The 22,469-nt window shown below is 38.8% G+C and overlaps 3 protein-coding genes across 9 annotated transcripts in view; 2 read left to right on the top strand and 1 right to left on the bottom strand.

The window, feature by feature from the left end:
- Positions 1 to 231: 231 nt before the first annotated feature.
- viaf (viral IAP-associated factor) lies at positions 232 to 3,495 on the top strand. Its single transcript, XM_053757618.2, has 5 exons — positions 232 to 388; positions 473 to 605; positions 1,047 to 1,275; positions 1,673 to 1,881; positions 2,162 to 3,495. The coding sequence occupies exons 1-5, from the start codon at positions 383 to 385 to the stop codon at positions 2,272 to 2,274; spliced, it is 690 nt and encodes a 229-aa protein (XP_053613593.1). The 5' UTR covers positions 232 to 382; the 3' UTR covers positions 2,275 to 3,495.
- IntS1 (Integrator 1) overlaps positions 3,488 to 22,469 on the bottom strand; it is a 45,320-nt gene continuing 26,338 nt past the window's right edge. Inside the window, exons 25-37 of the mRNA XM_053757582.2 lie at positions 22,138 to 22,317; positions 21,204 to 21,321; positions 20,750 to 20,883; positions 20,032 to 20,178; positions 18,621 to 18,721; positions 17,823 to 17,955; positions 9,769 to 9,966; positions 8,944 to 9,125; positions 8,103 to 8,288; positions 7,516 to 7,695; positions 6,134 to 6,266; positions 4,882 to 5,053; positions 3,488 to 4,021 (exon numbers count right to left, since the gene is read on the bottom strand). Of these exons, the coding sequence (XP_053613557.1) occupies positions 3,810 to 4,021; positions 4,882 to 5,053; positions 6,134 to 6,266; positions 7,516 to 7,695; positions 8,103 to 8,288; positions 8,944 to 9,125; positions 9,769 to 9,966; positions 17,823 to 17,955; positions 18,621 to 18,721; positions 20,032 to 20,178; positions 20,750 to 20,883; positions 21,204 to 21,321; positions 22,138 to 22,317 (2,076 nt within the window). The 3' untranslated portion in view covers positions 3,488 to 3,809. The remainder of the gene's footprint in view (positions 4,022 to 4,881; positions 5,054 to 6,133; positions 6,267 to 7,515; positions 7,696 to 8,102; positions 8,289 to 8,943; positions 9,126 to 9,768; positions 9,967 to 17,822; positions 17,956 to 18,620; positions 18,722 to 20,031; positions 20,179 to 20,749; positions 20,884 to 21,203; positions 21,322 to 22,137; positions 22,318 to 22,469) is intronic.
- On the top strand, positions 11,834 to 17,380 carry LOC128677048 (uncharacterized). Of its 7 annotated transcripts, none has more exons than XM_053757610.2 (6): positions 11,834 to 12,209; positions 12,872 to 13,141; positions 14,296 to 14,466; positions 15,031 to 15,169; positions 16,090 to 16,208; positions 16,803 to 17,380. In XM_053757610.2, the coding sequence occupies exons 1-6, from the start codon at positions 12,108 to 12,110 to the stop codon at positions 16,878 to 16,880; spliced, it is 879 nt and encodes a 292-aa protein (XP_053613585.1). In that variant the 5' UTR covers positions 11,834 to 12,107; the 3' UTR covers positions 16,881 to 17,380. The 7 variants fall into 7 exon arrangements, with proteins under 7 accessions (XP_053613585.1, XP_053613587.1, XP_053613588.1 ...); XM_053757612.2 differs by having other exon boundaries at positions 11,836 to 12,209; positions 14,293 to 14,466; positions 16,090 to 16,203; positions 17,113 to 17,380; XM_053757613.2 differs by having other exon boundaries at positions 11,837 to 12,209; positions 14,293 to 14,466; positions 17,113 to 17,380.

Consider the following 22,469-nt stretch of genomic DNA (forward strand, 5'->3'; position numbering starts at 1 on the left):
GGTGGTGATGTAATGACAAGACTATAATGAGAAGAAAGTTGTATGTGATGAATTGTATGAAGAATAAGATTATAGAATATACATGTACAATAATATTTTATGTAGGTTCCTACATCAGTCAATATGTTATTACTATCAATACATATAATTCTAGGCAGCATAATCTTTGACCTTAGCCTGATTGTGGTGTGGTTCAAACAAACGAAAAAATCTTCATTGACATTGACAGCCTGCCTACCCCTCCGCCCTTCTTGCCTTTCCCCGCGAATACCTACCAAGGTGTCAAGTTACAGGGGAAAAGATTGAGAAAATTATTAAAAATTACCAAAAATCGTTAAAATATAATATTGCTATATCAAATTTTGATTAACTAATTACAAAAATGCAGGTGAGTTTTTAAAATGTTTTTCAATCAGAATATGTAAATACCGAACTCACCTAACTGTAATTTTTCAAAACCTTATATTTTTAGAACCCAAACGAGGATACAGAATGGAACGATGTCTTACGTGCGAAGGGAATTATTCCTCCGAAGGAAACGGAGGTCTCGGAGGCTGATATAGTGAATATGATCGAGGAGACAATTCAGCAAAAACAAGCTGAAAGTAAGTTAGGTTAACACCTGTTGGTAAAATGGCCTGTTAGATGGACTAAAACCACATAATATGATACTCATTTGATAATACTACTATCACTGAACATTTTAGATAATAATACTAATTTATAAGCGTGTGAAATTATTCCTGTATTAGTATAGTGAGTCATCAATCCCTATATCTTACTGGTGTGAAGGCTCATTGTGAAGTTGGGTGGGTCATCTCATCATCAGTATGTGCAATACAAATAAATAAAATTAATATGTGCAATACAAATAAATTGCAAAAGACAAATCACACTACATCATTCCTCTTCAGAGTATGACTAGAGCAACAAGTGCTTTGAAAAGTGTACAACAAGGCCTTTATGTGTCTTCCGAATATCATGAAGAGGCCATAGTTATGTTGCCGACCTATTTAGTATATTAAGGAAATCTGATATTGTTTTAGAGGACAAGCAGCTCTCTGAGTTAGATTTGGATGGTTTGGACGAGCTCGAGGACTCTGAAGACGAGGCAGTATTAGAGGAATACAGGCGGAAGCGTATTGCTGAGCTCAAGAGACTGTCAGAGAAACCTCGCTTTGGTGACGTGAGAGAAGTTTCTGGCCAAGATTATGTACAAGAAGTCAATAAGGCAGGGGAAGGGATTTGGGTGGTAATTCATTTATACAAACAAGGGTAAGATTTTATTACAACATTGATATACTGATTGAATTGGAAAGCTATTAAGGGATTCTATTTCCAAGCTTACTAAAGATAAATTTATTTGGTATCCTATCCTCCTTTTTAACCCCCAAGGAGGGGGTCTCGGAAATGGATGAAAAGGTTCCAACCACCCTGATCACCCTTCTGGTGCTTGCTTTGCTGACATCCCCAACCAAGAAATAATAAAATCCTGTCCCTATTTCTTATAATTTTTTTATACCACCTCTCCATTTTGTAACTTTTCAAATTAATAATTTGAATGTGTTTGGTTTGACCACAATCTAGCCTTGCACATGTTTACATGTATAGATATTTTGTGATATTTGTGTATTTACAACATGAATGATTGAAATATTATATTCCATTCCAGAATCCAACAATGCGCACTTGTAAACCAGCACATGCGGGCACTCGCACAGAAATATCCGTACACAAAGTTCCTAAGGGCCTTCTACCAAACTTGTATCCCGAACTACCCGGAGAGAAACCTGCCCAGCGTGTTTGTGTATTTCGAGGGAGATATGAAGAAACAGTTTGTTGGACCGCATGAACTCAGAGGCACCTCCCTTACTTGTGATGGTAAATTGTTTTGTCTTCTTACAATTAATTTTTTTTTGCAATAGCTAGAGACAACATAGATTTATCTAAAAACGTAACAGGTTTATTCTTATCTTATGCAATTGGTTTTTTAAATACTAGCTGTTGTTCACAACTCCACCCACGTTAGCCTATATTTGACCTTGGATCATTATCTATTTCTATTGCAAATGTCATCAAAATCGGCCCAGTGGTTTAGCTGTGAATGTATGACAATATTTATAATATTAGTATAGATTTAGTAGATCCTATTTTATTTCAGAATTGGAATACTTACTGGGCCAAGCCGGTGCAGTCGACACGAAGATGAAGGAGGACCCGAGACCAAAAATTAAGGACAAATTGTTCACAGATCTCGGAAACAATGACTGGTGATGACGAAAGACAGTTTCATAGTCAGTTTTATTGTAATTTGTTATTCTGGTGTTTCAATCAGGAATTGTACTAAGGTTCGGGTAATTTTGTATGTGTAATGTGTTTTTAGCTTGACTTAATTCATTTCTATTTTGTAACTTCCACATAAAAAATACATCTTAGTGGTAAACATTGTTCTAAGAAATATAGGAGCTGATATATGAGATACATATATTTTTGAACAATATATAATATTTATATATGTATAAAATTGTTATGACAACTTAATACTGTCTAGAAAAATATCTCAAGATTTCCAAACAATCATGTAAAAAATCCCTTAGTGTTGTCAGGCGTGTTTTATCTAAATTATAGAACCCCTAGGTCGTAACAATATAGTGCTTATATCTTAGCTCTCATATACTTAGTTTAGCCTGTGTTCTTTCAAAATAACACATTATGTGGGTGAGTGGCAAAAAAGGGCGAGTTTACCTAAATTCTTTGGTAAAAAAGATCTACACGTTACTGTATATTATATATTGATATTTATTTATTTTTGTACATACACTGACTGGGAAGTAAGAAATATTATTTTATTGTAGTCTTAAGTTGTTAAAGGTAAATTAAATTTATTTTACCTACATATAGTATTAAAGGCTAGTTATTATAACTAGAATGTTGTATTGTATGGAACATGTAACATTCATGCTTTGCAGTGGTATGGTTGCTTGGGCCCATAATAAAATATATTCATATTTATGCATTAATATTTTGCATTTAACTTCATTTAAATGTAATTATAAGTCGTTATGGCGTCTCTATCAGCAGACAGTTGTAATATATACACTCGAACAGAACTACTTTATTTGAAATTCGGTGAAATATATACTTTTCAAAATTCGGACGCAAGATTTTGGTTAAAACTGTGTTTTGTTGTGTCGCGGTACCAATTTACGAAACCAATTTTATTGATATATAAAAAAGGTTTACGTACATTATTGTGCGTGTAAATAAAAAAAAACTGTATTTGGAGAAAATAATATGTGTGACCGCGTTTTCTTTTCGTGTTATAATAATTATCTCACTTCGAAATTAAACGTATTTTGTGTTACAAAGTATTTAAACTTACGAATAGTTTGATGAGATTATTTAATTTTAGATTTAAGTCTCAATATGTTTGTTCAGTAATGAAATAAATAAGATTTTAATTTATGGAACTAATAAAAAAAATTGGTGCTAGATTATTTGTATTTATTGTTAATTACATGTAATATTCCACGTCATGAAACTTACATTTGTTAAGGGCCTGTACACCGCACCACCACTTTCTGATAAAATTTTATATTGTAATCTGGCAAATAAAACTAACTGCTACATCAATCTGCCTGATGGTACCAGGTAGCCCTATCCAACACTAATGAAACCCAAATTTTAAAACTACTCATATGTTACATATAGTCTATTCGATACTTTCAAACAAGCAGTGAAACGGGTCCAAAACCATTTTTATTTAACCTATCTCCCCCAGATCTCCCCCATTCGTCAAACAATCTGTTTTAGCAGCCCCTATGCAAGTTGATGGTGGTGACACACTTGGCGAGACAAGTCTCGACCGGCTGCCGCGACTTGATGCCCAGCTCGAACACCCGCATCAGTATACGCGCTGCGTGTTCCTGCAAACCAATCACAAGCTCTGGGAGTTTCTCGAGCACTGATTGGGTGATCTCTGGCTGGCTGGAGTCTATGCATTCAAGGATTGCGTCTAGACCTGTTGACAATGTTGAAAGTTTAGATTTAACACCTATAATTTTTATACCAGTCTCTCTCATCGGAGTTTTTCTTCCTCAGCTATTGAGCGTCGGAGCCCAGGGTTTGCTTAATATACAGCAAAAATTTTAATTTTAAAATAACAAATATTTCAACGGTATTTCATAGATATGTCACGTAACGGTCACTCGAGCCATATTTTATACAAACTTAGCTTTTATATACATAATCACGGGACTTAGCACGGGTACCTAGGTCTTTGCTAAAATATGTATGTAGTTACTAACGGCCCGCCCCGGCTTCGCTCGGGTAAAACCATAAAAAGTAGCCTATGTTACTCCTGAGCGTTACGTTTTATCTCTGTGATCAAATCTCATCAAAATCGACCCAGTAGTTTTTGAGGTTATCTACAATAAAAATGCAAACCTTTTCTCTTTATAATATTACTAGCGGCCCGTCCCGATTTCGCTCAGGTAAAAACATAATAAATTAAATCTCTAAACCTTTCTCAGGAATCACTATTTTATCGAACAGACAGACGCGGTAGAATCAAAATCAAATCATTTATTCAGAAATTAGGCCTTCACAGGCACTTTTTCACGTCATAATCTAAATTAAATGATGTTTACCAAAGCTACAAACTACTAGCATTTCGGAACGACCACTGCTGAGAAGAAATGCCGAAAGAAACTCATTCAAACAGTGTTGGTCCCTATTATGCCAGAAGGGCTTACCATTTTTTAAATATAAATTTATGTATAATTTTTTATCAGTAATATAACAATGTGAGTACACAATAAACGGCGGACAAAATAGAGGACTTCGTTTTATAATAGATCTGAATGATGGATGTGATATGACCTGGCTTGGTGTCGGGCACGGCGGGCAGCAGCTTGGCCAGCAGCGCGAGCGCGGCGGCGCGCAGCGGAGCGTGCGCATGCGCAGTGAGCGGCGCCAGCGCGCGCGCCAGCGTCCGCGCCGCGCCGCCGCCGCCCCACGCGCCGCCGCGACGCGCGCCCCACAACTCTATCTCCTACAGGAAGATGTTATATTGAGGTTCCAAGAGGTTTGTGTTTATCGGACTCACAATATAAGTTCATGCTTAATGTAAGCCGTTGAGTGTTGTTCATTTATCGTATTAATAGGATATTATCATCTATATAAATAAATAAACTAAAATCATCATTTTGTTTTTCATCATTTCAGAAATGAGTTTATATAAAATATTTATTCGATTATAAAAATTCAAAACAACAAAACCTGAAAGCTTTTCGATCAATAGCACTAAACTCTCACTGGAGCGAAACGGGTGCACTATACAGGGTATCTAACGCATAACCTTCCAAACCTCGACCTTTTGACGACCTCGGCGGCGCAGTGGTAAGGTTCTTGCCACTGAACCGAGAGGTCCTGGGTTCGATCCCCGGTCGGGTCATGATGGAAAATGATCTTTTTCTGATTGGCCCGAGTCTTGGATGTTTATCTATATATGTATTTGTTATAAAATATAGTATCGTTGAGTTAGTATCCCATAACACAAGTCTCGAACTTACTTTGGGGCTAGCTCAATCTGTATGATTTGTCCTGATATATTTATTTATTTATTTATTTATTTATTTATTTATTTTAAAGGCGCATAGGGTACATAGAGACTAACATCTTTTGTTCTACGACTTTTGTCTAAACGTGATAAATACAAACATTTTCTTTTTTTTTTTGTTTTAATGTCGTTTCTATAAAACGTAAAAGTCTACGTTCGATTCCGCTACATAGCGCTACTGTACTGTCTCGTGTTGCTTGGCTATTACATAGAGTTAACATGTGTGGAATCGCAAATTACATTGTATTTTATTTAATATAAAAAGAAAACTATGAATAACGAAAACTCGTCTAATAAAAGTTGCTTGTTTTGATGTACCCGAGTAGTCTTTAGGAGGTTTAGCGTTTGATACCAGTAACCCTGTATACAGTCTGTTAAAAAAAAGAAAAAAACCGATTCATTTTTATACCATTGCAATACCAAATATATATTATAATGGTCAAGATTTATTTGATAAACGCACCATGTGTAGTTTCTTCACTTTGTTGACATACTGTCTCATAGATAGCATACCTGTATGCAGCAGAGAAGCTCGTCGGGGCTGTCGAGCCTGCGCTGCAGCGCCTGCAGCGGCTGCGGCGGCGGCAGCGCGGACGACGGCGCCGGCGCCTCCAGGCTGCTCAGGGCGCTCAGCGCTGGGATCGACCTGACGTTGATATATTTCAAATGGATTTATTAAATATAATATATATACATCAGGGCAAATCACACAGGTCGAGCTAGCCCCAAAGTAAGTTCGAGACTTGTGTTATGGGATACTAACTCAATGATACTATATTTTATAACAAATACATATACACATCCAAGAGCCGGGCCAATCAGAAAAAGTTCATTTTCCATCATGACCCGACCGGGGATCGAACCCGGGACCTCTCGATTCAGAGGCAAGCACTTTACCACCGCGCCACCGAGGTCGTCATTCGTTTGCTTTTTAACTTATTTTTGAAAATTATAATGAATAAAAGTACCAGCTACTCTCTAATGAAAATACTGTACGTCGACGTGAGACGTGGAGATAAATTAATTTATCGAACTGGCATGGTCTCGATAGCTCAGTGGTCAAGAGCACTGTCCCGGATAGACAGGGGCGCGGGTTCAATTCCCGGTGGATATTTTTATTCAGTGCGTATTATCTTTGAGAATAAATAGTAGTAAATAGGCGGTCGGTGAATTTCACGAGCATTTTGAACTCCGCCGCTGGCTGTCGTTAGTGTAATAAATTGTACCATACACAGTAATCAATTTAATTATTCTATTTTATAAATAAGTAAAGTACTGGCACAATGTTAATTTTTATAAATGTTTAATTTAAAAACAAAATGATTCTTTAGTAAAAAAAAAAATATCGGACACCAATGAAACGCCATCCGCCGCGTTAAAACGCTCGTGAAATTCCCCCAGTCGTGTTATGTTGGATAAATCCTAACATATTATCTGGGTATTATAGTAACCATGCTCACCCGAAACTGCTTGCGATTTTGATAAAATTATATATGTATATTCAGTAGGTAGGTTTTATGTTAAGTACATTGGCCACTGGTAAAGGAATAAATTACAACGTGTTCTCGGTTTCACATATTGACAGATAAGATTGCCGCCGAACGTTTTCAACATGCAAAATTGCGATTTTACCCCTAGTCTAGCCATACATATTTAAATATTTTGTTCAAATTCAAATGTTTCTTTTTAATTGTAACAGTATTTATGGCCAGACTAAATATATATTTGGAAATTCATAATAATTATTTTCGCATTACCACTACACGCTAGATTTAATTTATTATAAACCAACTATTTGAACTTCGAGACTAGGTTTGAGAAAATATTGTTTTATTTTTACAGCACGCGAACGAATACGGATCGGGTCGCCAATGAATAAATGAAGGAATACAAACGCGAGCGTGTCCCTGTGCGCGTGCAGCAGAGCGGCGGCGCGCTGCGGCCGCGCGGTCACGTAGCGGCGCAGCAGCGCGCACACGCGGTACTGCAGCGCGTTGTCTCGGCTGCTCTCGCGTCCGCCGCTGCTCTGCTTCGCTATGTTGAGGAAGCACTCCAGTATGTTGTGCACCTCCTCGCTAGGGTAGACAATGTTGTCATACAAAGGGTTTTAATAACTTGTAACATATTATTTATAATTAGTTTAAGACTCATTATAAGTGAATATTTGTAATCTTTATGAGTCAATAAAGATTTTTAAAACTAAACAAAACTTTCGTTGATTGTAAATCCTAACTTCCTAACTGACATTATAAACGCGCAAGTAAGTGTTACCTCTTCACGCTCTATCTACTCGACAGATCATCTTGAAATGTTACATACGTGTAGTTCAAAGTACGGAGAAGGATATAGGGTATTTTCCGTGCGGAAAAATAATTGTTCCCGTGGAAAATGCCGACAATAGTACTCGAGACATGTAAGACGAAGACATAATTCTCAAGACTCCTCACCTCACCGACCCCTGTAACAAAGCGGCCGCCGTTACCTGACGTTGTCGGCGAACAGCTCCTCGTCGGGCAGCACCTCGACGGCCGCCAGGATGTGGTGGTGGTGCCGCTGGTGCTGCAGCAGCGACCCCCGTAACAAAGCGCCCGCGAGCGGCAAAGCGCGAGTTCCCGCTCGCTCCATGCGCGCCCACACGCTGCGGATACCGGCCTCCATGCGCTGGAGTCTGAACGGAATATTTACAGGAATAAAGTTGAAAGTTTTTGTAAAAAAAAAACAAAGTTGGTAAATGAAGTTGAACTGTGGGCGAAGTGCGTGTTAGCATTGCACTTCTCACCATCGAATCGATTCCAAGTGAGACGCAGCGAACCAATCACATTGCAGTGTGGTTGTCGTCGCGTCATAATGTCGCATTGTGATTGGTCCGCTTACCTCGTAAACATTTCGTGAGAAACGTTTAATTTTGGTACATGAGTTTGTAAACCAAACTGATTAATCCCCGACCCGCTTCCGGTGAAGGAAAACATCGTGAGAAAACCTCCACACTGGTTGACAGTTGAATTCACTAATGTGTGTGCCACTAGATATCGTAAGTCATGTCCGATCTCTTTAGGTGACTTGAATAAAATTTGACACCAGTATTAGCGAACACTCGATACCACGAAGCAAAAACAAACAGGCGTTTCATTGCCATTTTTCTAACATAAAATTAGGATGCACGGGGCTGAGGCAGACGAGTGGGCCAGCGTTTTCGCCATGCTTCCTTTCCGGACGGAAGACGGAATAAGTCCCATCACGTAAAACATGATATTTTTGCGCCTTTCATTTCAGCTGCTCCTTTCCAATATTTGGTCCGCGGTCGACACGAGAGAAGAACTCACTTGTTAGAGTTGTGGTTGGCGCTGGAAGCGGCCGCTATGGCGGTGAGCAGCGCGTGCGACACGCGGTCGGAGGCGCTGGTGGTCGCGGCCGCCGCCGCCGACAGCGACGGCGACGTGCACACGCCGCGGCGGGCCGGCGGCCGCTCCTCGCACGTGCGCAGGAGTTGCAGGATCTTTGGCACCTTTGTCACAATATTGCGCGTAAAGCCCAAGACTGCAAAGTCCTTCTCTCATCTCTGCCTCCATTCGGGGCTGTAACGCCGCGATAGGTTAGCGTAAAAAAATATTTGAAAATTCGGCTGACTTCAACCCTCCTTGGGAATGCTAAAGTTTCCTGTCAGCTACAAGGCCTCATGCGATATCCATGTTAAGATAGTAATCTATTATAGGGCGTGCACCACATTACGGCAAAAATAAACAAAATCTGAATCTCATGCAATTCTAATATTATGCATGTATAAGTAAATTTGTTTATTTGTTTGTTACCTCTTCACGCTCTATCTACTCAACCAATCTTCTTGAAATTTTGCATACATGTAGTTTGAAGTATGAAGAAGGACATTTCATCCTGGAAAATTACCGTGGACGAAGCCACGAGCAAAAGCTAGTTAGAATAAAGTAACATTGCTATTTTTAAACTTTCGCGTTGCATAAATATAAGCTCCGTGGCTTTGTAACGAGGTGCGAAACGTCTGGGAAATAAAAAAGGTATGTGCGCGTTTAACATAACAGATATTTACTTTCGTATTTAGTATATAAAGAAACATTGCGTTCAAAATTTTAATTTTAAAATAGCCAACGTCAACCAACGTCGCCAACACCAACCTTCATATACAACAATAAGAGTAGCATAGGATGTTCCCTGGCGGCGGCGAGCGCGCACGCCAGCAGCGCGTGCGGGGAGCCACAGCACCGCAGGATGAGAGGCAACCGGGACTCGATGCGGCGCCGCATCGCCTCGCCGCCGCCGGCGCGAGCTGTCTCCTCGGCCTCGGCGACCACGTAGCGGATCAGCACGTCCAACTGAATGGAGTGACAAGATTTTTTTACAACACGTTTATTTGTTAGACAAATTAGAAAAAAACGCCAACTTTCAATATTTATTTCGCTACAACTTTCGAACGGCTGAACCGATTTTCATGTAACACGGCTAAGAACGCTCCGGATAAAATTATCTATGACACAGAAAAAAAACTAAACGAAAATAAAAGAGGAAAAAGAGGAGCCACGGTGCCACAGACAGATACACAGATAAATAAATAAATAAATATATTGGGACAAATCACACATAGTTCGAGACTTGTGTTATGGGATACTAACTCAACGATACTATATTTTATAATAAATACATATATAAATAAACATCCAAGACCCGGGCCAATCAGAAAAAGATCATTTTCCATCATGACCCGACCGGGGATCGAACCCGGGACCTCTCGGTTCAGTGGCAAGAACTTTACCACTGCGCCACCGAGGTTGTCAACCTAAACTTATAACATCCATATTTTTGCGTCTTGATTCCAACTAAAATGTCATATGAGCTAGCACTCCGTTTCATTCTTAGCGGTGAGGCCCCAAAGCCCCAGGTCAGAATAAAAACAAATAAATTTGTATGATTTTGCTGTGATTTTACAACCGGCCGCTTGCCTGACGTTAGTTCACTTTAGCAATGCTATTGTTACCCTTGACCGCCTTGTAAGACATCCAGGATATTATTTAGTGAAGAAGTTTATTTGCATAAAATGAGACAACAATATTAAAAGACAAAACGATTGTGTGTGTGTGAGTGACCGTATTCTAAGGCGGAACCACACGCCACGAAGTATGAGCCGATGACTTGTTATTCCAGCATATATCAGAACAGTTCAACGCCAAGATATAGAGCTGCCCGCGAAGGCCGTACCAGCTAAAGCAGAACAACTTCAAGAACAGCGCTCGGAGGGACAGGGACGACGGGCTACCCCGACTTATTTAAACCAGTTTATACACTGGCTAGTCAGAAAAGTGTAAGGACTGATTTAAATAAGGCCATACTTTAAAAATTAATGAAAAACTTGATGAGTATACATCATAGAAAAAATAAATAAGGGGAGATGTGGTATCTTACGGGTTTAGTGCGAGTACACACAATTGCACACACCCAAATGAAAATCTCAACGGGCACAAGTTAGGTACGGAAAGTGATAGATATAAAATTTATTGATGAACATAATAATTGTGTCGCACGCATTTTCAGTCATGAAATAAAAATCATAAACAAGATTTGTGAAAATTTATTTTTGTTCAGTGAAATGCTATGATAATTTGTTCAACACTTGCCGGTTGGAAAATTTTGGTGTCACGTTCATAATTAAATAATGTTTATGTATACACTTCAGTTAAAAATGAGAAGAGCACATTGTACTTTTGACGACCTCGGTGGCGCAGTGGTAAAGTGCTTGCCTCTGAACCGAGAGGTCCCGGGTTCGATCTCCGGTCGGGTCATGATGGAAAATGATCTTTTTCTGATTGGCCCGGGTCTTGGATGTCTGTCTATATATGTATTTGTTATAAAATATAGTATCGTTGAGGATACTCCAAAGTAAGTTCAAGACGTGTGTTATGGGATACCATAACACACGTCTTGAACTTACTTTGGGGCTAGCTCAGTCTGTGTGATTTGTCCTAATATATTTATTTATTTACTAAATTTCGTCGGAAACCAGTTTGAATCTCTGCCGGTTACATTATTTAAATTTCCTATAGTTGTTGTTCGAATTTATCTACTTCCAAACAAATCATTCCTCTTTATAATTTCGTTAGGATAAGATTATCGATAAGTTATTTTTCTACGACAAATACGGGGTACACTATTTGACGGCTGGCTGCCATCGGCCGTCAGCGGTGACAGAAAGCATCGATGCCTTATCGTTGAGAGTATCGGTAACGCCCGAATCGTATTAATTTAAGAATTGTATCGAATTCATTTAAGAATATCAAATGGAACACTTCAAGTAACGTTACCAGCGTTAACCGGTTTTGCGATGTGGCCGCCGACGATCGACTCGGGTCATTGTATCCAGCCCCCCACCCCCTCCGCACGCAATTATAGCGACTCGCGTCAGTCACACATCGCACATCACGGAGCGTCAACTACGTAATATTTTTATTATCGTTGTTAAGAAATGGGAAGAAAGAAGAGGAATCGTGTTTACGAATATTATGAATACGACGAAGTTTCCAAAACATCTAAGTGTTTGATTGATGGTTGCACAGCATTATTGAAGGTATGATTGTTATTTATATTTTTAGGTTAGAATTTTTTTGTATGTAATTAGAAAAGTTTCAGACGTCTTCTTGTAGATTAAATGATAACGATAGTTATTTATCATAAAATATCAAACAATACACAAAGTAGTAACTTTTTGGTATTTCGGTAAATGATATCGCTACTAACTACGGTAACGGTACGGACTAGTGTTGCCGAATACCTAATCGATATTTTTATATCGATAGTACTTTGTTTTTATTTGGTAATGAATTTATTGGTAATATTTTATAAATATGTATTTGCACATAATTAAATTCTTCTTCTTCATAGTCGTATTCCTCATGGCCGAGGGTCGTGGTCATTACGTGGAATGAAACACACACAACAACTTTCTTGGCATATTAATGGAGTGGTCGATGAAAACTACTATAGGTACATGGTCAGATTGGTATGCAAACTCATGTGGCACGAGTAGGATTCGAACCTGGGACCTTTCGATCCACAAGCGGGGGCCATAACCATTACACCACCACCGCTTGAATCATAATTAAATTACTTACTTCAAACTACATGTTTAAGCGTGATGAGATAACAAACTTACTTTCGCATTTATAATATTAGTTAAGAGGAGTAGGATTGTTTAAACTGTGCAGGTAACAAACATTGCAAGTATTGCAGGGCCAGCATGGCGCAAATTTGTTACGACACTTCTATTTTCGACACAAAAAGCTATACAAAAGCATCAGAGAGAGCAACAGGGAGAATGCGAAGAAACTTAAAAACACTAATAGCAGCAAAGAGAAATTGTATGGCACTTTAATAGAACTAAACACTTTGTATGAGGGCTTATTTGATGATGCGGCTTTCAGAAACATACTCGATATGATACCGGCGGCCAGAAATTCGATGGATGAAATTAAGGATTTGGTCAACGGAAACACTGTTGTGGTAATGTATTTATTGAATCATAATCTTCATTAAAATAAGAATGGTTAATATAAAAATAGTTTCAAAGTAATGTTTTATATCTGTAACACCTGAGACGTAGTCATGATCCCATGGAATTAGTAGGTACTCTAAATCCATGCAATATCCTTCGTGAATATCAAGGACAACTAAAACACCTTCCACACGACACAATCTGATTGCCCAATTTGATTGCCGATTGAATTGGGTACAATCTGATCGTCCGTCCACACGTGCACAACTATATCGTGAATTTCCGTATTTGACTGAGCAATCCCAAATCGGGCGATACCGGCCACCCAATGACCTTGAATTTCATATTTCTGTCCACACGACCCAATTTGATTGTCAATCTAATCAAATTGGGCGTAGAATTGGTTCGTGTGGGGTTTTAGGGATAAAAAGCATTGACAGCTGAATTAAAAACAAATTGGGTTGACGTCAGGCATGTCTAGAGGCCGAATCTTCAAAGCGTATAGTTTAGTTTTCACTAGCTTTTGCCCGCGGCTTCGCACACGTTAATTTTGGGGGGATGAAAGGAATGGTAGGTATACCCTACGCCCTTCTCCATACTTCAAACTACATGTATGCAAAATTTCAAGAAGATTGGTTGAGTAGATAGAGCGTGAAGAGGTAATAAACAAACATACTTTTACATTTATAATATTTGTTAGGATGCTGAGCATCTCATCATCATATATATATATATATATATATACATACATACTGCATCTCAGTATGTTTCTAATGATTTTATACAGTACATTATTTAAAATTAATACGAAAAATATACATACATGTGCAATGATTTCGGCCACTTTCCGCTTTGAGGTGTTGTCAACTGTTCATTTATGAGTAGTGACGTACCTATACGTACTTACAATTGATTAAATTATTGGTTAGTTTCTAGCATCGGTGGCAACTTATCTCATGTGGGGATCACTTAACGCCATGCCACATTGCTTTATCGCGCTTCGACAACACAGAAATTGTATTAATTTTCGACGTACACAAACGACTTTTTCGACTCGGCAACGTAATGCGTCGACGCAACGGAGCGCGACTGAGCATGGGGCATGGCTCTTACTGTCAACCAGTTACGCAGTTTTTCACAAATGACAATTATTTTCTAGAAGCAGGGCCCATCGCCGACGATGTCTCAAGAAAACAACAGATTCTCTCCGGAGCCTGAAGACATGTCGACCTTAAACGACCACGAGAGACCAGAGGATGGAACCCACGACCCCGATGACACGATGTCGATAAATAATTTCGGCAATCAGGAGCTCCCAGTACACTTTGATAGTGTGCGTGATAGTTATGCCAATAAAAAAATAAATATTTACAAAATATATTTCAACTTAAGTTAACTTTTATTTATTTGTTATAATTATAGTTCAATGTATAATAATGGGTATACGGATAATCAAAAACCCGGTTAAAAATATAACGATTTTTGAAAACAATCAGCTTATGTCTATCACTATGATTACACGTATAAATAAATAAATATATTAGGACAAAATCACACAAATTAAGCTAGCCCCAAAGTAAGTTCGAGACTTGTGTTATGGGATACTAACTCAACGATACTATATTTTATAACAAATACGTATATATATAAACATCCTAGACCCGGGCCAATCAGAAAAAGATCATTTTCCATCATGACCCGACCGGGGTTCGAACCCGGGACCTCTCGGTTTAGAGGCAAGCACTTTACCACTGCGCCCCCGAGATCGTAGTGTTATCTTTTTTGATGATGCTCACACGATATGGAAAAAACGGACAGCATGTAATAACGCGCTGCTACGTGTTTATCTGTATCGATCGATGCGAATGAATGTTTGAACAATTGTTTCTTCATCCAGGTGGAGTCATGTCATGTGAAAAGCAAAAGAGACCCTCTAGACGACAAGGCCAGTGACTCCCACAGCACCCTAGACTCCAGCGAGTCTGAGGACTGCGCACCGCCGGTACAGAAAGAGATCTTGACGCAGAGGTCCAGAGGTACGACAATAATATTCAGCCATAGGCTGTGCATAGGTTACATAGGTTGGGCATGAAAAAAGAGTTTTCACGCCATTTACGACGTACCATCTCATCTGTCATCATTGTTCAGGATTGACGTTGCACTGGCAACCAACAAAAAAAAAGTAATTTTGCATTCCTTAATTTAAAATATTTTTTCACAATGACAGATACAAATATTCCCGCCGATTGATTTTAATATGAAAATTGTATAAAATTGTTATTTTTCTTGTGAAATTTAAAAAGTCAATACAATTTAATTCAACTACCAATATATAATAGTTCTATTTACAAACACTACACGACGCGACAGTAATGGATTTTCTATATTTCGTTTGCCTATATTCGCCAAAAATTTCGCCAAGATTTATAAAAAAAAAATTGCGATAGTTATATCAACTATCGCTTTTTTTCTTGACGATGTAAAATATTCCAATGTGAGAGACTTTCAGCCCTGTGACCACAAATCATAACATGTGGATTAGTAATAATTAACCAATATTTTATGACATGGAATGATTTATGTATGGCATAATGGGCTATTGTTAAGTTTTAAACCTTTTTCACCCGGTGTAAACCCATTTGATAAATGGGTTTAAGCCCGGGTGTGAATCAGAAATTACGTAAATCCACCACTGCTCACAATATACCTCTGATACTTAAGTATAGCAAAATTAGCAAGATCGGATGACAGCGCGGTCGAAACGCTCTGAGAACCACGCACTCACAAATTGGGCAGCGGTGATCACTTACCTTACTTACTACACCGTCTGATATCATAAAAAAAAACTGGAACGTTTAGTGGTGAGACACATACCATTTTTGGTCTTTCACTCTCATTGATTTTGCGTTCGAGCCTATATTGAAAATTAAACTATAACATAACAAACGTGCAACAGGGATGGTGCGCCGGCGCAGCGACGTAGTGCGTAAGAACATCGCCATTGCGGAGTACTACGAGACGAAGAAGATGAAAGTCCTTTTGGAGATCAAGAAACTACAACTCGAGATCGGTGAGGTATCAATTATTTTTATATTTTGTAAGTGTTGCCCGCGGCTACGCCCGCGGTAGAAAATGTTGAACTTAGGGTCACTAACTATTCCACTATAAAATTTAAATAATTCTAGTGCTATTAAAATCTAGTAAGAACATACAAATATTTGGAAGATTTATCTGTAATTTTATACTGGCAGACTGTCTGACGTAAAACTCCCTTTGAGAATGATACTGATGCCTATGATTTTTAAACCCCGACGCAAAATGAGGGGTGTTATAAGTTCGACCGCTAAGTGTCTCTGTTTGTCAGTCTGTCTGTCTTAGTACGTGGCAGTAGTAGTTTTTTTTATTTGATAGCTAATTTTTATGCGGTGGTTCTTAGATATGTTTGATCAAAATTGGTTGAGCCGTTTAAAAGTTGTAGCGAAATGAATATTGAAAGTCGGTGTTTTTTTTTTTTTAAATTTACCTAACAAATAAACTTGTTATACATTTGTACGACATCCACAACACGATACGAGGTGGTCCCAGGACTATTCTAAAGCAGGTCACACAGACCGGCCATATGGATTGTGGGCGGGAACCACCGCCGTTCCAATTTTCGTGTTGTTTCAGAGCACAAATATGCGGACGAAAAGGACAAGGGCGAACAACATCGACATAGCAGACATCAAAATGGAAGTTTATGACTGATTGTGAAACAAAATGGCAGATTTTAAAATTGAAATTACAATTTCTACTTTTAAACTTACGCGTTATATAATTATAATTGATACCTTTAATCCCTGTTCTTTAGTATATAAATTACAATTTAACTGAATAAAGTCACAATTCTCAATTTTTGTTGTCGAAAAATTCTGTAAAATATTTTACACAATTTTAAACTGTAATAATTTTTCAATGCTTTTTCCTTTTTGGTGGCAAGGTGAAGCGTGTAGACGAAGGACGTATGTTCCAGCAAACGTGACTTTGATGGATGGAAGCAGCGTCGCATAGGTACGGCCAACGGCCTGTATTCAGTTCGTCCGTTTCAGCCTCCGAGCTGGCTGGGTGCGGTGCATCTGTTCATGTTCCTTTCCCCGTGTAACGGAATATCAAATGATGTCAAAGAAATATACCTACGTGTATGCCAAAGTAATATAGCGATAAATAATTAATATTTACTGTGATTAAAATATATTTTTGTAAACAAAGATTTTTTGTTATTATTTTCCTAAAAAGAAAATCCCATGTTTAGAAAGCACATTCTAAATCCTATACTAACTCGAAATAGAAATTTACGCGGTACACAAAAAATTATATATATTATAATCAGCACTCTTATCATAATCACAACCTGTTTTGATATATCTTTTGACTATGTACATTATGTACTTTTATATATTATTAGAAAAAAACATTGTAAGAAACAAGAATGGTAAGCCGATCTGGTATGATAGGGACCGACACTGTTCAAATGAGTTTCTTTCGGCATTTCTTCTCAGCAGTGGTCGTTCCGAAATGCCAGTAGTTTGTAGCTTGTGAGAAATAACTATAAATATAAAAATTGACGAGAAAAGTGCCTGTGAAGGTCTAATTTCTGAATAAATGATTTGAATTCGAACACACAGCCTCGGGCGAGCAACAGACACTGACCTGGTCGTGCCTCATTTGCAGCGTGTCCTCCACGCCGCAGTGCCGCGGGGTCACCCTGTCGCGGCCCTGCCACACGCGGGGACTCCCGATCAGGGTCTCCGCGAAGTCCAGAACCGAACTCGCCGCCCATTCGCTGGGGACAACACAAAAGATTATAATAAGCCGATAACTCGCAATTATTGCATTCGCGGATGGAATGCTAGTAGTTTGTAGCTTTGATGAATGTGACACGTCAATGTCAAAACGTTTTTACAAAGCAGTACCTGTAAAGATCAAATGTATGAACAAATTCTTTCACGAGGTACTGACTTCGAACTGAGGTTGTAAAATCGCACCGACACTTTAAAATTTTAAAGAGTCTGTGCGATTTTACAACCGGTCCCTTGCTCACTTCAACTCTCTTTAGGAATATCATTGATGTCTTTTAGCCGCTAAGGCTGCGTGTTCCTTAGTCGCCTCGTACGTAATCAAAGGGATGAAGTGTTACTGTTCACTGTTAGTGTTACTGTAACCCAAGATACATACGTCAAATTAAGTAAGAAAAAAATATCTGGCTATGCCGCTCCGCCTGCTCCTGGCAGAAGGGACAAACATAGCATATTCTGTCTTGATGTCGTCAAGAATGATATGCGTGCCAATTGAATGGTCTGACAACTAAGAATACCAAAGACCGTGCGCATTATAGGAGAAAAAGCAGAAAAGTGGACCTTGGGCTCGGACGCTCAATACCTGAGGAAGAAACTGGTTAAACGTTCAGAATATAGACGATGGCTGAGAAGTTCTGACAGCTAGACTCACCCGTCCACAGATAACAGAGATTCGAGCGCTGTGTGCAGAGTCCGCCAACAAGCTCGGTGCGCCAGCAACGTCACCAACAGGGGCCGCCAAGCCGCGCAGCCCTGAGATTAAAAATTAAAATCAATCGTTTCATCCTTCATAAAAGAAAATTACAATTGTCACTACTACTGCGCGTCACTCATTTATTACTATGTTGATCTGAGACTATATGCAAACAGTTGGGCGAAACCATACCGAGTTTTAAAAACGTAAAGCGCCATCTAGGAACATATTTGTAAAGTAAATACTCTCGCTATACTAATTCCTTAGTTGAATGGTATATCTTTTAGATGGAATGCCAAACACAATATTAATGGATATAGTATCACGTCTTTATCCAAGATTTAGATTATCAAGTAACAAAAGGAAACAATTTTGATTTACAAATTTGGACACAAATAAAATAAAAACTAAATTTAACATTTAAGAAGCCCCGCTCTAAAGTCGCTGGCATCATCTTATCTGCTATAAAAGAGCTAAAAATGTCCAAAGGGCTGAAAGCACATTTTCAAAACATAGCTAAGAAACCATTCGATTAAATTCCCCTTCAAATAAAAAAAAAAAAAACTAGATCAAAATCGGATCAGCCGTTTAGCTACTACGATGCCACGGACGTATGTCAATACAGATACACAGACACGTCAAAACTTATAACTCCCCTCCTTCTGTCGTCGGGGTTGAAAATACTAATCTTAAAAAGTCGAACATATATTCAGACTAGCTCTGGGATAAATCTAAGGACTTGACGGCGAAAATTCAGTAATTAATAGGCACAGCGTGGATTTATTTTGTCGATACTTTTATACCGTACTAGATGTTGCCCGGCGCTTCGCTCCCGTGGGAATTTTTAGATAAAATATAGCCTATAGCAATCTTGGATAATGTACCTTTTCAATGGTGAAAGAATTTCTGAAATCGGTTCGGTAGTTTCGGAGATTACCCGCCTCAAACATACATAGTCACAAACTGACAAACGTCATCCTCTTTATTATAATAATATAGAAAACCAATAATACAACATGGCCTAACTGCAAATTTTGATGTTTAAATGATGAATGAATGTCAATAAGTTGACAAGTATGACGTAAGACATTTTTTAATGTATAAGACCTACATTTGTTAATTGACGTCTTTGGAGATATGGCCGCGGTGAAGTTTGTTGCGCCGCTTCTTCTTCACCTGCCCTTTGGAAGCCGGCGGTGGACTTAGTTTAAATAATTTCTTGACGTCAATAAGTGATGTATATCGTCTTAAATTTAATAAAGAATTTTGATATTTTTTTGACGTTAAAAACCTAGTACCGTAAAATTTCGAGCAAAACGTGTTCAAAAACACGTTTTGGACGTTTTTCATTCTAATGTATTATATTAACCTCGACAAACATCAGTCTCATCTGCCTGCCGGGGTCGGGCCCCAGGATCTCCCGCTGCAGCTCCGCGAGCCAGTCCAGCAGCAGCCCACAGCCCAGGCCTCCGCGGGAAAACAGGGCTGGTTGGACTTCGCCGCTTTCGCTTTTAATCTGCTCAAATATATTACAAGTCAGAGCTCATTGCTCAGTTGCGTTGCGACGTCTTACGTCATTTTGACATCTGTCAACGTAGGAATTGTATGAAGTGGAAGACAACGCATGTAGGGAGGGGTCAAACCCTATAGCAAACAACGGAGCAATGGGAACACGCTCGTAACGGTTATCATGGCAGATGCCTAATGCCATCTTCAATAAAATAGGACATCGTTGTTAGTAATATCGGTCAATATGAAGAAAAAGCTAATTCAACTTTTGAAATTAAGAATACAATAAATGAAACAATTAGGTATTTGAAAAATCAATTAGGTATTTAAAACAGCGATTTGGACTCGGGCTCCGGAAAATATAGCATATTTTGTTTATTTACATCTAACGGTTTTCAGATATTTTCTTTTATCTGTATTATATACCCTTACTTATTGTCGAACATCGTAATTACAGGTCAACTCTGTCACAAACAACTGAAATCGCAAAATATTCGACATAAATCAAATGTTTATCGCGTATTTTTCACTACAATATAATTTTAATTAGAGTAATCAAACATTTTCGAATAATATACCTGCACTTCATACTGCCCCTTCTGGTTCTTCTCCAATAGGTGTGATATGACGTCCACAACTAGTTGTGTGTCCTGTGTTTCTATGATATGATTCCCAATGGCTTCCAGTGTGCTCGGCGTCGCGGCTTCTAATACTGTTGAAAAATATGCTTAAATCTGCTGCACATCCATATTATAAATGCGAAAGTCTGTCTGTTCCACTTTCACGGCTAAACCGCTGGACCGATTTTGAGGAAATTTAATATGCATGTATTTAAAGACCCCCGTTCAAATATAAGCTACTTTAATGTCTGTTCCGCCTTCGCAGATAAATTCACGTTGACCAAGTTGCGGACAAAAAGGATCGCACAGCGCCGGAGTTGAGTAGTTAAAACCATCAAACAAGATGTTTTGAGTCCCTGATAAGTTTGTTCCTCATCAGGTCTGGTCGAAGTAGGCCTGGAAGTATACGTACAAGCGACGAGGTGTTCCCTGTCGGCGTTGACGTCAAGTTTGGGCAGAGGCCGGCGCTGCGCGCGCGCCGCCAGCGGCGTCCCGACGCACTTCGACTGCGACAGCAAGGCTGACGCGCACTATAAACAAATCATTGCATTTTCCGTACTCCGGTTAAATGGACCTAGAATGGGAGGTTCTACCCGTTTACCGCTTCTTACGTTGGTGTTTCCAACAAGAAATTAATATAAATTTATAAGTATTTATAAGTTATCTTTAAATTACATAGTTTTTAGTTTAAATTAATATTTTGTGTTTTTATTAAATAATATTTTATCCGTTCTGTAAACATGAGTTAGAAATAAATAGAACTCATAATTTCATACGCAAAATGAAATTTGGGAACACTAACAAAATTCGGTTCTGGCAAACTGTAATTTGCACCGTAACGCCAATATTGTATAATATTTAGAAAATAAATAGCTTTTCTTCCTTTCAAAATCACTCGTGCGAGTTTCTGACTAATCTATCTAATAATTAATCAACTAGACGAACGGATACGAAGACTTTACTTCTTGACATTGACAAATAAAAAGTATAATTATAACAACAACGATTTTTTTTAAATCAAGTAACATGTCACACTATAAAAATATTATTACTGGGAGTCGAGCGGTCTGCCGCTACTTGCACACTTAACATGTGACGTCATAACAAATAAATTTATATTTAAAAAATGGTAAGACCTTCTGGCATAATAGGGACCAACACTGTTTGAATGAGTTTCTTTCGGCATTTCTTCTCAGCAGTGGTCGTTCCGAAATGCTAGTAGTTTGGAGCTTTGGTAAACATCATTTAATTTAGAATATGACGTGAAAAAGTGCCTGTGAAGGCCTAATTTCTGAATAAATGATTTGATTTTGACAACGCTGTATCTGTATAGATCTGCAACGCACCTCGGCGACGTCAGCGCTGTCGAGCGGCAGCAGCGCGCGCAGCAGCGCGGCGGCGGGCAGCGCGGCCACACCGGCGCCGCGCGCGGCCGCACGTCGCAGGTGCGCCACCACTGTGTCCGTGTACGCCGTGTTGCGGGGCTGGCTACTGCTCTTTGCATGCTTTACTTCTGACGTCACCAACTGGTGGCCAATGACAATACAGAGTTTTTATCAGCACTCGGATCGCATTCATGTTTTTATATACTTTTTGACTATGTACATTATGTACTTTGTTATACTTATATCTGAAAAAAAAATTGTAAGAAACAATAATGGTAAGCCTTTCTGGCATG

Source organism: Plodia interpunctella, chromosome 17 (assembly GCF_027563975.2).
Source record: "Plodia interpunctella isolate USDA-ARS_2022_Savannah chromosome 17, ilPloInte3.2, whole genome shotgun sequence".
NCBI lineage: Eukaryota > Metazoa > Arthropoda > Insecta > Lepidoptera > Pyralidae > Plodia > Plodia interpunctella.